Source organism: Saccopteryx leptura, chromosome 2 (assembly GCF_036850995.1).
Source record: "Saccopteryx leptura isolate mSacLep1 chromosome 2, mSacLep1_pri_phased_curated, whole genome shotgun sequence".
Classification (NCBI taxonomy): Eukaryota; Metazoa; Chordata; class Mammalia; order Chiroptera; family Emballonuridae; genus Saccopteryx; species Saccopteryx leptura.
The window spans coordinates 270527551-270542388 of record NC_089504.1 but is presented as its reverse complement, the minus strand read 5'-3'; the positions used below and the strand labels follow the sequence as shown (position 1 = coordinate 270542388).

The 14838-nt window shown below is 48.8% G+C and overlaps 1 protein-coding gene across 1 annotated transcript in view; it reads left to right on the top strand.

Annotated features, from left to right (window-relative positions):
• The window catches only part of VASH2 (vasohibin 2), a 37407-nt gene extending 22610 nt beyond the window's left edge, over positions 1-14797 (top strand). Inside the window, exon 7 of the mRNA XM_066361783.1 lies at positions 11577-14797. Within this exon, the coding sequence (XP_066217880.1) occupies positions 11577-11649 (73 nt within the window). The 3' untranslated portion in view covers positions 11650-14797. The remainder of the gene's footprint in view (positions 1-11576) is intronic.
• Positions 14798-14838: the final 41 nt, after the last annotated feature.

Below are 14838 nucleotides of genomic sequence, written 5' to 3'. Positions count from 1 at the left end.
TCTTAGAAACTGGTTGTGCAGACAAAAGTCAGGATGATAAGCTAGGTGGTGGTGGTGGTGGTGGTTGGAGAAAAGTGGAGGAAGAGGGTGCCTTTGAGTTTGCCCTGTGGAATCTGAGGTGCTTCATAGGCACCAGCAGAAGTGTCCTAGGAGCTGCTGAAAAGGCAAGTCTGGAGTTGGAGGAAGTTGGGGAATAGAGATGATGATATTAGAACCATGTACTTAGAAGTGATGGTGGAAATGGTAGCTGGATGAGTTTGCGAGGAAAGAGAAGTGATGTCAAGGCCCTGACTAGGGCCAGAGGAAGAATCAGAACAGGAGACCAGAAAGGAGTGGTCAGAGCGTGAGGTGGGAGCAGGAGTGTGCCTGCCCGAGGAGAGCTGTTTGGAGGGTGGGAGGAAGAAAAGTAGGGGACATGAGGGAGGGTTTGAGGTGGATGAGTAGGTAGAAGTGGCTGGTCTAAATGGCTTTTAGGACTCATGGCTGAGTCCTCTAGTGGGAGTGAGGAAGAGAGGGTGCATTATCAGAAAGGGCTGTGCTCAGCACGAGGGCCCAGTGGGCTTGCTGGAGGAGAGAAGGGTCCTCAAACTTGAGCAGCAGAGACTCACCCACAGGGCTTGTTGAAACAGACTGGGCCCTCCCCCAATGTTTCTGATTCAGCCTGAGAACGTGCGGTCCTAGCCAGTTCCTGGGAGATGCTGATGGGGATGGCCTAGGGACACACTTGGAGGCCCATAGTTTGATCAGTCAGAACAGGAGAACTGATTGGGGGTGGCGGTGGGGGTGGGGATCGCCTTAGAAAAAAACATTGTCAAGAAGAAGGTCTGGCCTAGCGTGCGGAGGACCCGGGTTCGATTCCCGGCCAGGGCACACAGGAGAAGCGCCCGTCTGCTTCTCCACCCCTCCGCCGCGCTTTCCTCTCTGTCTCTCTCTTCCCCTCCCTCAGCCGAGGCTCCATTGGAGCAAAGATGGCCTGGGCGCTGGGGATGGCTCTGTGGCCTCTGCCTCAGGCGCTAGAGTGGCTCTGGTCGCAACATGGCGACGCCCAGGATGGGCAGAGCATCGCCCCCTGGTGGGCAGAGCGTCGCCCCCTGGTGGGCGTGCCGGGTGGATCCTGGTCGGGCGCATGCGGGAGTCTGTCTGACTGTCTCTCCCTGTCTCCAGCTTCAGAAAAATGAAAAAAAAAAAAAAAAAAAAAAAGAGGAAGGTCTGCTGAGATGGGCAGATGAGGCCATCAAGTGTGCCCACCCCTGCTTGGTCTTCTAGATAATGGGGTTGCTTAGGAAAGCTAGAGGGTGTGACCCTGGCCTGGCCCCCATGGCTGGGCCCCACTGCAGTCCCTCTGGGAGGAGCCCAACTGCTCATTCTCCCCTGGACCCGATGGAGAAGCCCGGTTCTCTGTCCTCCCCCAGGCTGAGCCCATGCCCTGATCTCTGGCTACTTCTTCACGAAGCCAAGGCAGGCGACCAGGCCCGGGACAGCAGAGGACAGTGTTAGACTGCCTTAGCTGTGAGTGCAAAGCTACCCGCCGGGGTTGGGCCCCATCGCCTTCTCCCATCCTGCCCACTGGAAGCATAGGCGTGGGCCTGGGAATGGGGCAGACTAGGGAGAGGAAGGGCTGGGAAGGAAGACCTGCAGAAGGGGGTTCATTTCCATCCTCCTCCTCCTCCCATGCACAGTGGGGGGAGGCGGGGGGGGGGGGCGGGAGCACAGGTGATGGTTCATGGTTCAGTGAGAACACTTTTCCAGAATGGGGAAGAGTGGCTGTCGACAGCCCCTGGGTCCCCCAGACCCATTCCCCTCCCCCAGCCCTTTCTCCTGGGCAGAGCTCTCTTCCCTGGGGTCTTCCTTCATAGACTCCTCCCAAAGGGTCAGAATTTAGGGATTTCCCCTACCCCCCCCCCCCCACTAGAACCAGGTGGCCTTGGAAGAGTTTTAGCTACAAGGGAGCCCAGGTGGCGTCTGGGTTCCTGTGGACAATTTTTATGAGCCAATCTGTGGTTATTCTTGGTGGCAGAAGCCCTAGCCACTTCTTTTCTCTTTCATCCTAAAGGGCAAATATCTTGGCTGAAGTTTCAAAATGGATTGAGGTGTTACAAGGAGAGGAGATTTTCTCCCGGCTCGGCTTGGCTGCTCCTACAGGGGAAGCCTGAGCTTTAGCCCTGGGGCGGGGATTACAGGGTCTGCCCCGTGGGAGAAGAGGAAGTGAGAGGGGGAAATGAGAGTAGAACAAGGGGCCACGAGAGGCGGGGACTGAAGCACCAAGCCCCGCCCTCCCCTGCCGGGTCTCCACACTAGAGCCCCAACGCCCTGGTTGCTAGAGCTGTGTCTGGAGAAAAGCAGCGTTTCAGCGCCTGCGCATGCCTTCGCCAGGCAGGCTCTTCTCCAGGTAATCGAGCTTTGGGCAAGGAAACGAGAAACGAGTATTGGTTATGACCCAATAACTCCCCCAACTCTGGGAACCCTACTGTAGAATGGTTAGGACTCTGTAGGGTTTGGTGACTCCGTCCCTGAGTTATTATTTCAGCATGACATAAGGCCACCCTGTCATTTCTAAATGTGTTGGGTGCCATAATGCAGCCCAGGAGTGGCCCAGAGGGTGGAGAATGCCGCAGCAGGCAAGAGGTCCGTCAGCTGTGGGCTCCCAGTCCGTGTCTGTGTTTAATTTTAGTGGCTTGCTCCCCGCAGCTGGGGCTACTTCCAGCCCTGCATTCCTCTCCGTTTTTGCACTTGTCGGACTAATCCTTTTGGAAGGGAGGATCAGTGTCACTGGGATGGCAGTGGAGTCGGCCGAGTGGGAAGGCCCATAACGATGCTGCGCTAGCGCAGCTGAGATCAGTCTCAGAGGGAAACAGACCCCGCACTCCCCACTCACGAGTCCTTTCTCACACTCTGCTCCCTGAGCAGTGTTTTAAGCACGTTCCACACAGAATAGTCGAGTTGTGGCCTGCGGTTCTTTTTTTTTTTTTTTTTGTATTTTTCCGAAGTTGGAAACGGGGAGGCAGACAGATTCCCGCATGCGCCGGACTGGGATCCACCCGGCATGCCCACCAGGGGGCGATTCTCTGCCCATCTAGGGTGTTGCTCTGTTGCAACCAGAGCCATTCTAGCACCTGAGGCAGGGGCCACAGAGCTGTCCTCAGCGCCCAGGCCAACTTTGCTCCAATGGAGCCTTGGCTGTGGGAGGGGAAGAGAGAGACAGAGAGGAAGGAGAGGGGGAGGGGCGGAGAAGCAGATGGGCGCTTCTCCTATGTGCCCTGGCCAGGAATCGAACCCGGGACTCCTGCACGCCAGGCCAACACTCTACCACTGAGCCAACCGGCCAGGGCCTGGCCTGCAGTTCTTAAAGAGAGAGGGAGATGGGGGCTGAGATCCTTGTTTAAAAGCTCTTCTGTGAACTCAGTTAAACCCCCATCTTCACAATTACAGGCCTCAGTCCCCTTGTGGCTCTTTCTTCACTGAGGGGTGTCCACAGTGGTTCTTGGGGGTGGTGGTGCAGGATGCCCTCAGAGGCAGAAGGGTTAGGAATGGGGTGAGAGGGGAAGTGAAGAGGGTGCTCCCCACTAGGGCCCTGGGGTGCCAGGGGCAGGAAGTGTCTCACAGAGCTCAGGACCATCCTGCCCAGTTAAGAACCAGCTCAGCTGAAGTGCAGCTGAGAACCCCAAGTGTTCTTAGATGTCCTTCCCAGCTCTGATAGGATGCGGCTCTAGCTTGCTGGCTGTGACCTGGGAGAGTAAGGGCGAGGGGACAGTGGCTTTCTGGCTGGACTGCCCGTGTTAGCATGAAAGTAGCTCTTGCCACTTAGAGTGACCACGGGGAACCTTCTTCTGAATTGGGGCAGGAGTCCCTGAGGACGCACGAGAACCTCTGCCTTCTCTCCCTGTTCTGGTTCCTTTTCCCTCCGTCCCTCCTCCACTCTTCCTTGCTGTTCATGATTCTTTTCCTCTCTTTTTTCTTCTTTGATTTGCCTTCTTTGTCATCTTGCTCAGTCTGGAAAGACCCAGTTTTTACCCACCCACCCCACAGTTCTTTCCTGCTGGGTTTCTGTCCTGTGTGTCTCCTTTGTGACTCACACGGAACACTCCGTTTCTGACACTGCTGGTCACCAGATGCGTGGTTTTCCCCACACCATGCGATATTCTCCGTGACACCAGCTGGGTGTCCTACAATTCACTCAATTCTGACACTGTCTACCAGGAGATAGCATCAGGTCCCACGGGTTAAGGGCTCAGTCCTACGAGACGACCGCCCACAGCACACACACTTCAAATGCTGGTCAGAAGCCGAGGTTATCTCTGGTGCTTCTGACCAACCGGCTATAGATCAGAGGTTTCATCGACTCCCTCCTCAGGTTCAGCTGACTTGCTAGACTGGCTCACAGAACTCAGGGAAACACGTTTACCAGTTTATTAAAGGATACGATTACAAATACAGATGATCTGCCAGATGAAGAGATGCACAGGGCGAGAGGTTTTGAGAGCAGTGTGTCCCCGTGGAGTTGCCGTGTCACCTTCCTGGTGTAGATGTTGTTCGACAGCCTGGAAGCTCTCTGTACCCCATACTGTGGGGATTTCTTTGAGGCATGATTGATCATTAACTCCATTTTCAGCCCTTATCTCTTCTCAAGAAAATGGGGGGTGGGACTGAAAATTCCAAGCTTCTAATCATGGCGTGGCCTTTCCGATGGTCATTTTCCCCACCGAATAGCCATCTGGGATCCACCTAGAGTCCCCTCATTCCTACAAAAGATGTGCCTAGTGCTCTAATCACTTAGAGAATGTCAAGGGTTTTAGGACCGTTGTGCTGAAAATGGGGATGACAACCAAATTAAATATTTATCATAAATCAATGTCACAGTTTCTGTGGCAGGTCATAGCTCTAGTGGGCTTTGCTCACCCTGCTGGAGACCCCCGGGTTGCAGAGGTCAATAGCCCCACCTTAAGACAAGGTCCCCTTTCATTGCTGGGCCACACGTTGGACAGTGGAATCCTTGCGCCATCCTGTCATGAGGTTCAGGAGGATGTCTTCAGGCATCTGATTGAGTGAGGGCGAAGTCTGGTGCTGTTTAATGAAATCATGAAGAATCAATTTGGTTCCATGGTCTAATCACATTGACAGTGTGCTGAGTGGGGTCCAAGAAGTCATTCTCTTCAAATGAGGAAATATCCCTAAGGGTAGGAAGGAGAAAATTTATTTAGCATGGAAGGCAGAGGGTAACAGGAGGAGAGGGTGGGGGGGAGTGAGAGAGAGAGAGAGAGAGAGAGAGAAACTAGCAAGGCTATGGAGGGAAATATAAAACCTTCAAGCTGCTGTGGGGTTTTTTCCCAGAAGCCCAGAGAAGGTATTTCCAGCTCAGAGGATTGCCCAGCTTAGCTTCCCGTGGGATTTTACATGGTCCAGCTCCCTGGGGATGCTTAGAGAACCCCATGGGCTGTATCTGGGGGACCGCCCAGGGTCTCCGGAGCTGAATACTGTGGACAGTTGGGCAGGGTTGGGGCTCCTACTGGGCTCTCCATCACAGAAAAGAGGGGAAGCCAGGCCCTGGAATCTCAAGAGCCTCTGGCTCTTGGTCTCTGGCAGGAGCCTCTCATGTCAGGAGGGCTTGAAGGAAAGAGCAAAGGGCTGGAGAGTCTCTTCAGAGCCAACTCTGTCTTGGCTGAGGCCTGTTGACATAGCAGCTTCAGCTGTCGGCCTTGTCAGCTGCCAGCACTGGTGTCTCCTGTCCTGGGAAGTAAGGCATGCGAGCAAGGAGCAGGACTGGCCTGGAATGAGGGGGACAGGTGTGAACCAGCCCCATGTCCCAATGTTCCTCCAGAAGAGGCCTACTCAAATAGGCCACAATCCTACACCGGGGCCTGGCCTGACCTGACTCCTGTCACACTCGATAAGAGAGGCTCAGAACCGAGGGTCTCCAGTTCAGCTTGTAAATGCTGGGCCAACACCAGCCTGATTTAATCTGTCCCACATCCTCAGCAGACTAAGAGGCGTTGCACCTTTACCGTACATCCCTTTGTAGACTCCCGAGTCCACAAAGAATATCGCGCAAGGCTGTGAGGGAGAGTGCATGCGGACACGTGGGCATGTGCCCCCACCCCAAGGGGTTGTGACCTCAGGGGAGACAGGAGCAAGAAGCACAGAGGACCGACTGGTGACCTGTGCTTCGCCATCAGGCAGCCGTGGGTGGGCACAGGTGTACCATGTCCCGGAAGTGTCTCACATGTGAGGGGGAGAAGCAAGAGGTACGTTTGCATCAGAAGAAGGGGAATGGATGGATGTTGGTTCCACTGAGAGTAGGGAGTGCTGTTTGTCCAGTGACCCTAGACCTAGAAGGTTCTTGGCACAAAGTGTTGCTAAATCAATTCTTGTGAATGAGTAAGTAGCAAGCAGGTCACAGGAGCCCTGCTTTCCCGGCTGCCACTCGGGCCCTTGGACCCACCCTGCAAGCTGCCGAGCAGGTGAAGGCAGGTGTTGAGCGGTGAGGACAGGAGATGCCCCCACACAGCCCTTACCCACAGGGGCAGGAAAGGGCCCGAGTGCTTTGGAGGGAACCCTAGAGGCTTTCCTTCCACTTACTGCTTCTTTTCTTAAACCCAGTCCCATAGACAGATGCCAACTTGTGTGTTCAGCCCCAGGATGTGATGTCATTCCCAGTTTGGTCCCCAAACACATGCTGCCATCGCTTTTTGGTTCTGTGGCTTCTTGGGGCTTTCCTGACCTCAGCATCTGGTCCAGCTGAGGTGCTTCCCGGGCCCTGAGGCTGCCCAGGGGGTGTGGGAGACTCGCTGTGCCGCACGGAGGAGGTGGCTTACTCTCCCCGACCTGTCAAGGGCTAGGCAGCAGTGCTGGATCCTAGAGGTGTTCCCACAGAACACCTTCTCAGGGGTCCACCGCCTCTCCTCCCCAACCCGCCTCCTCTGCATAGCTGACCTCTGCTCTGCTGACCCTGGAGTACAGGCCTGAGGTTGAGGTTCAGGGCAGACTTGGGACCAGGCCATCAGCAATCACCCACTTCTCCCTGGATACATTGATGTGACAACAGACGCTACTGGGATTACCCATTTGTGTGTCCCCCCATCTCCTCCCACAAAATTGCACAGAGAAGTCCTGATCCCTCTTCCTGTAAAACAGAAGGCAGCTTGAGAGCCTTTCAGAAGGAAAATTTTTTTATTTCTTTTCCTTATGGGGACTGGGGAGGGGTTTGGAGAAATGTATTAATTAATATCAAATAATAACTCTGGATCCGATGAGAGGTCTGGACAAGTGCAGACCCGGCTGAGTCATCAGCCTGGTGCTTGTGTTTCTTAAAAATAAAATCCCCTTGCAGTATTCTAATTATAGCCGGGGAACCCTTGGCTGAGGCCACTCCCCACACACCAGCTCTCCCAGCCCTGGCCCTGAGAGGAGCTGGCAGGACTGCAGTGTCCCTGGCTGGGCCCACTGGCAGGTGGCAGTTGGTGATAACCCACTTCTGTCCTCCGCCAGGCCAGGACACGGCAGCCAGTGTGGCTGTGAGCGAAGGGTTTCATCTTCCAGGCAGCTCACCAGAAATCTCAGCGTAACTCATTTCCTGCCAGTACTCGCCATTTTCCCTCCTCTGGGCACCTATGGGGCGGCGGGAGGGGTGGGGATACGGTCCTTCTCCTTCGGAAGCCCTCACACGATCTGTCATTGCAGAACCACACTGAGCTTTCAAGTAGGCAGAGCCCCAAGTGGCTCTCAGAGAGTAAGGTAGAGCCTCTCCTATATGAAAAAACAACAAAACAATTTTGTTTCTGCGTCTTAGAATGTTGTTATGGTGACTTGAATTTCTAGCTTAGGACTTTGTCTTTGTTAAAATAAAAACATCCTGCCAGACCAGGCGGTGGCGCAGTGGATAGAGTGTTGGACTGGGATGCGGAGGACCCAGGTTTGAAACCCTGAGGATGCCAGCTTGAGCGCGGGCTCATCTGATTTAAGGGCAGGCTCACCAGCTTGAGTGCAGGGTCGCTGGCTTGAGTGCAGGATCATAGACATGACCCCATGGTTGTTGGCTTGAACCCAAAGGTTGCTGGCTTGAAGCCCAAGGTTGTTGGCTTGTGTCCAAGGTGGCTGGCTTGAGCAAGGGGTCACTCATCTGTTGTAGCCCCTGGTCAAGGCACATATGAGAAAGCAATCAATGAACAACTAAGGAGCCACAATGAAGAATTGATGCTTCTCATCTCTCTCCCTTCCTGTCTGTCTGTCCCTATCTCTCCCTCTCTCTCTCTGTCTCTGTCCCTAAATAAATACATAAATTAATTAATTAAAAACATCCCCTGATAAAGGTAACATAATGAAGCCCTATTGACTATTTGCATGTTAGCAAGAACTCGGCCAAAGTTTATTGAAAGAGTCAGCATATTCAGCCGTGGGGAGTCATAGATGGATTCACTAGATCCTGCTCTCGAGTTGGTCACTATCCCCTAGGCGGGCACAAGGTTTATGAACCTGCAGGGTTTTTGAACAGATGTACGAAAGGAAACGCCATAGGAAGTCAGAAAGCTCTCACGGGAGAAGGGGCACTGGGGCCGGACCTTGCAGGGCTGACACTGACAGCAAGGCACGCGGGAGGGTGTTCCACAGCCAAGGTGCAGAGGCAGGAGGGCCGTGGTGCCACTCGGATGCTTAGGAGGATGCTTTGCTTGGGTATAGGAGGACGGGCAGTTGGCCTAAGGTTAAGGACATGGGTTCTAGATTCTGGGGACAAACTCCGGCTCTACCACCTGCTAACCGTGTGACTTAGCTTTGAGAATGTTCTCTTACTTTCAGTGCCTCTGTTTTCTCCTCTGTGAAGTGGGTATAACAGTGTCATCCCCACCAGGTTGTGGTGAGAATTGATCAATCCATATACCGGTAACCCTCTGAGAACAATGCCTGGCACATAGTAGGGCCTAATGAACAACAGCTTTTTTTAATGGTGATGTCTTGGCTGGGGGAAGGCAGGGGAGAACTGGTGGAACTTCTCAGGAAAGGTTTAGAAAAAGGAGGGCAAAAACCGCAAATTTCAAGGGTGCCAAGAACGAGTACAAGGTGAGGTCTGGGGGCACACAAACTATGAAAAAAGGGAAAATTCAGTCCCTTGCGGTGGAGGGGCTCCAAAGTGAGTCAGTCAGGTGAGTGGCCCAGAAGTGGCTTCTGAGGAGGTGGCCTGAGGCTGGATGTGGCTGGGATTCTGGGGAAGCCCCCATTACAGGGCTGAGTCAGGGGCTTTCTTCTCCCCTTGACCCGCCCTGTCGTGGGTCCTGCCACTTACTTGCCAGCAGGTGCTGTCACAGGACTGAGGTAAAGAGGTGAGAGCAGACTTGTCACACCTGCAACACACTAGTAAGCTAGTGTCTTTCTAGCATCCTTTTCATATTTGAAGGCCAGGGCCTTTAAGAGTGTCAGGAGCGGAGGGGCTTGATGTGGAGGAAGATACCAGGCCAGGAAGAAAACACGGGCACTGAAGGTTCAGAAACTGGGTGAGCTCAGTAGATGCTGCCAGGCCCACAGATTCTCTTGTTAAGCACAAGGAATTGCTTAATTTTCAGAGACAATGAGAGATGAAGAGCCACCAGGGCTTAGGTCCTACATAGGGTTCCACGGAAGAGACTGACTCTTAGATGTGACTGTCTGGACTTCGTTTAGGGCAGGGGTCTCAAACTCGCGGCCCGCCGAACAATTTTGTGCGGCCCGCAGACTAATCACGAAGTTCAAAATATTTTGGATAAAATTAAGTAAGCCTAGGGGCCTACTTGTATTTTTCATTTCTCTAGCATCCTAGCTAGATATTAGCTTAGTTAACAGCAGTTGTGATGCGAACTAGTTTCTGGTCGTTTTGTGACACTGAGTAAACTGCATGTACGATTGTGCTTGTTGTACTGATTTTTTTTGTTTTCAACTGCAGTGAGAAAAGTGTTGCGTAACAGTTGCCTTTTGTAGACCTAGTGCGGCCCGCTGAACGGCTGTGATCTTGCTCTGCGGTCCACATGCTGAGTTGAGTTTGAGACCCCTGGTTTAGGGTGTGGCAGCTTGTCCTGAGTGGAATTACAGAGAACTTGCTAGAAACATGTTCCCCTTACTGTACATACTAACTTTCCTCAGGTCTACTCAGCGCCCACCGCTCCTAGCATCATGTCTGAATTAGCACTGCACGAGGAGCTAGCAGGGAAACGGTATGTTAGGACCAGCTGTGGCTGTGGGAAGGTTAGGTTGAAGCTGTGGCTGGACCATGACTCACCGCAATGTGAAAAAGGCTCGACAGAGGTTGAGGGGTTGTGCTTCTTCAGTGTACCACCTGGAGGGCCCAGCCCAGCCGTCACTTCCCCAAGAAAGAAAGGGAAAGAAAAAGACAAAGCCACTTGTCTTTTGGTGTCCCTGTAACTGACAGCCAAGCTGCCCTTCAACGTCAATCGCATTGGCTACGACTTAGTCCAAGGCCATGCCCGGCCTCAGGAAGGCTGGGAAATGTGGTTTGTATTCTATCTAGGCAGCTCTGTACCCAGCTGGAAGTCTGGGGTGTCTTTACCGAGGAGGGGAAGCATGAATGTTGAGGGGCAAACTAACAGTCTCTGCCATACACAGATCATTAGAAATAACAGCTGAACACAAACTTTTTTTAAAAAAAGATTTTATTTATTGATTTTAGAGAGCGAGAAAGGGGGGAGAGGAGTTGGAAGCATTAACGTGTAGTAGTTGCTTCTTGTATGTGCCTTGACCTGGCAAGCCCAGGGTTTTGAATCGGCGACCTCAGCATTCTAGGTCAGCGCTTTCTTTATCCACTGCGCCACCACAGGTCAGGCGCAAATGTCATTTCCATGGGGTAAGAAATATATGCTTTACATAGTTACAATATCAGGAGACGTAGTGTGGAAATCATATTTTAATTGCTCTAAGAAGGCAAAGATTCTATGAGTTCAAGCTTATTCTTTGAAAAAGTGAGTTTTTGATCACTAAATTTTCTAAAAGTAGGGTACATGGGGGAGGGGAAGCCACATAAATGCTTACGTGTAGTTGTATATTGGAAAGTGTCTTAGGAAATGTGTTTAAGGAAGAGATGGTTTTTTCACTGAATGATTTTGCAGTGACATGCTTTTTCAGATGTATTCTCAAAGGTGCACCGTGATAATACACATTCAAGTCTGGAGTAGTGACCCTGTCTTAAAGAAAACTGAGACTCAGCTGGCTGAGACTTCTTAGAGCTGCTGGCTTCCCCCAGGGCACAAACACAAGGAAGACAAGGTTTCAGTTTCAAGGAAAATTTGGCTCAGATTTTTAGTATATGGGACTTAGACCCTTGCAAGGCTCACAAGTTAGTGTGATAAAATTCAGGGTTAAAGTTGAATAAACTTGTTCAGCAACCTGTATATTTTTGAACTCTAGATCAAAAGCCTATTAAAATGTTCCTTAAGACCTAGAAAAGGTGGATTTAACAAGAGTCGAGTTGTGAGTTGAGGTTGGTGGGTGGGCTGGGGGCAGATATCACAGGGTTAAGAAAACTGAGTTGGGGTGGCCCCTGGAAATACTAACTGTTCTTTCTCCGTCCCATCCCCTCTGCCCCGCACCTGTCTTCCCCTTAGGCCTGCTCCGCCTGAAAGCAAGGTGGCTGACCTCAGCACCCTGAATGAAGTGGGCTATCAGATCCGAATTTAGGCAAGCCATACCGGCCAGCAAGAGGGCTTCTGTGGTGCTTCTCTCTGTACTTTACCCAGTGTCTTGGGGAGGAACTGCAACTATTTATTAAGAACTTGTGGATTTTATTTTTAAGGAGTCACTTGGAAACAGAATCTGAGTGGGTGGTAACAACGGAAAACAATTCACGAAGGTAAAAAAATTCATGAAGGGGCAGCCGTGGAAAGGCTCAAGTCATAACCCCCGCTGGGGTTGGAATGTCTCCCTCACTCCAGATAGAAAGGATAATACCGTAACTGTAGTTCTCTATTTTTCCATTTCCTAACATTCTTTTACTTGCTGTCAACATTATCCCTCACAAAGTAAATGTTCATGAAATCCTCCCTTTCTGTTTTTGATATAGTAAGGTAACTCAATCAGTATTAATGTTTTTTGCAGCAATAAGAGGCAACGGTTGGTGGGTTTTTTTTTTAAAAGCTGTCGATATTACCTCAGCATCTTGACATCAGATATGCAAACTTAATGGTGTTTTGGTTTTTTTTATATTCTATTTGTATTTTGTCCCCAGTATTTCCATGGGGATCTCCACAAAGTTTGGAATTCTTTCCTGGTGCATACATGTGATGATATTTAAGGTATTATATGCAAGTGTTTTGCAAGAAAGCACTGAAATTCTTCTGGCAATACGGGAAACCATTTTCAGGATCTTGGAGTTACTTCTTGACCTTAACACATACAATGACAGCAGTTTTTGTTCTTTCAAAACAAAACAATACAAAAGCACGTACAGAAGCTAGTCTATGTTCTGTCACTAGCATTTAAACTTTGCAGACTCTAGCAAAAAGCCAAAGTGGTCATGCAGTATTAGAAAAATTTAGCAGTAGGACTATTACCTCTGATGATAACAAAACTCAGAAAGGCAACGAGGCCAGGAGGGAAACAGGAGGTCTTGAGAAACAGGTACTCCTTCTGTTCACATTTCATCTGCTTTTTAAACTCGGTGTCGGGCCTTGATGCTGAAGGACTCACCGTTGTTAGGGACATGTTCTGATGTCTTATATTAAGACCAAATGGGGCGTGATGGGATTTTGTTTCACATAGCGCCCCTTCTACATTGCTTTTCAGTACGACTTGATGACATTTAAGAACTGGTATTGGAAAGTGCAGTGAATGAAAGAAGCATGGAATGCTTCTGTAAATGTCTGCAAGTCCAGTGTCACACCTGATAGTGTGACTGGTCGCTGGAGCAGTATGACTGTCTGCCTGCCCGTGGTAGTTGCAGTGTAACTTCTGGCTGCAGATCACACAGAATTCTAACAGCATCCCAGCTCTGCCTGTTATCATACCAAGAGTACAGCTTCTATTTCATTCATTTTATCTTAGTAACCATGCCAACTCATGAGACTGAAAGACCCATTTTTAAGGGAAGTCTGCTAGTCAACAGAAGCATTACTTCAGTCTCAGTGTTTCCCCTCTGGCTTTTTTTTGCCTGGCAGTGTTTATAGGAAGTTATAAAAAAAAATGAGAATGTGCTCATTCAGATTCTTTACCTGAGGGGTGACGTGGAAAGTAAAGTAACTTCATCCTTTAGCCATGTGCACATGAACTCACTTTACTCTAAAGATCAATGTTATTGCTGGGAAAGAAGGAAGTCTAATGTCCTTTACATGAACAGGAACAAGTACACATCTCAATTAGAATAAATTAGCATAAGTTAAAAACTCTGAACTTAACCACTTCATCAGTAGTACTATCAGTTGGCAGAGTTTGAAACGAGTTGTTTTTATATCTTCACAAAGCAAACCCATTTGCAGCCCACGGTCACGTTTAGTTAGTGATCATTTCATTCTCATTCTGAAAACAATACTGACTCTGAGATATCAGGTACATATAAAATATGTATCTTCTGTTTATCAATCTGAAACTTCATTATGTCCAATAAGAAGACTACTTGTAACATTGCAGTCATTCTAAGAGCTTGGAATAGGATTTCCCAAGCATTGCCTAAGTACTGTCCCAACTACAATATGGAAAGTCCATAGTTGCACGGCCTCTTGTTTCCCACAAAAAAGGGAAAGGAATCGGAACACAAGTGTTTCTAATATGCTGATGTATAAGCCTTAAAAATGCCAACTGGCTTGATGATTCAATTAAATAACTTACTTTCTTCCACACTAACATCTTGATTTTAAGATTCATTTTCCCCAAAGCAAGTAGTAGTCACAGAAACATGAAAATGCATTGAACATGTTCTTAGTTGTCACTCTATTTTTAATGCCTATGGAATGTTAATTTCTAAAAGTTGTGAGAAAGAAACCAAACTTCTACATTCTAGTGAAGTAATTTAATATTTAGACAAAACAAACAAATCATATGGTTTACCCCCCAAAATTGATTTTGAAATTGGCTACATTGCAAAAGAACAAGAATAATCTAGTTTTGAAAAAGTCATTAATGCAAGAGACATTTATGCTTAAGCCATTATGGCAACACATGCAAAGTTTAAATGAATGACAGAAAACTTGATTTTAGGCTACATGTAGTGCTGTTTTGAGTACACTTTATTTCAGAAAGTGATATTTAGTATTTTCTATATACTCTGAAATCATGAGCATTTCACTTTTTCTAAGTCAGTTATTTCATAAGGATTTTATTAATAGATATTGGTAAATAGAACTTTGGAAATCTGAATTCAGTATTCTTACTATACCCAAGGCTTTTATAAGCTAGTTTTATGTACACTCTTGTACAGTTTTTTTGACATACAATTCAGAATCTTGTTTATTCTCTTGGACTTTGTTCTGGCCAATACATTTTTTTTTAAATCTTTAAAGAAAAAACTGTGATGTTTTAGTGGGTATTTTTCTAAGTAAATGACAACTTGTATAATGGTATTTTAGAGAATGCCAGATAGTGCATGTTTCAAGTTAATGTTTTTCTCATCACTTGTATGTTTATACAGCATGGAACTTTAATAAAACCATTCTGGAAACTTCAGGATAGTGTTTCTTCTAAGAATGTAAGATGAAAAAAATAAAAATAAAAAACAAAATGTAAGTTGATGTGATTTTTTTTCTCGTTCACTTACTATATACTTGCCTTGTAAGCTAATTTGCCATTCTCTCAGCCTTGTCGTCTTCCACAGTTTTCAGACTCTATATTGGCACATCTCAATTCAATTGTAATTTAGCATCCGCCTCAGTAATAAAG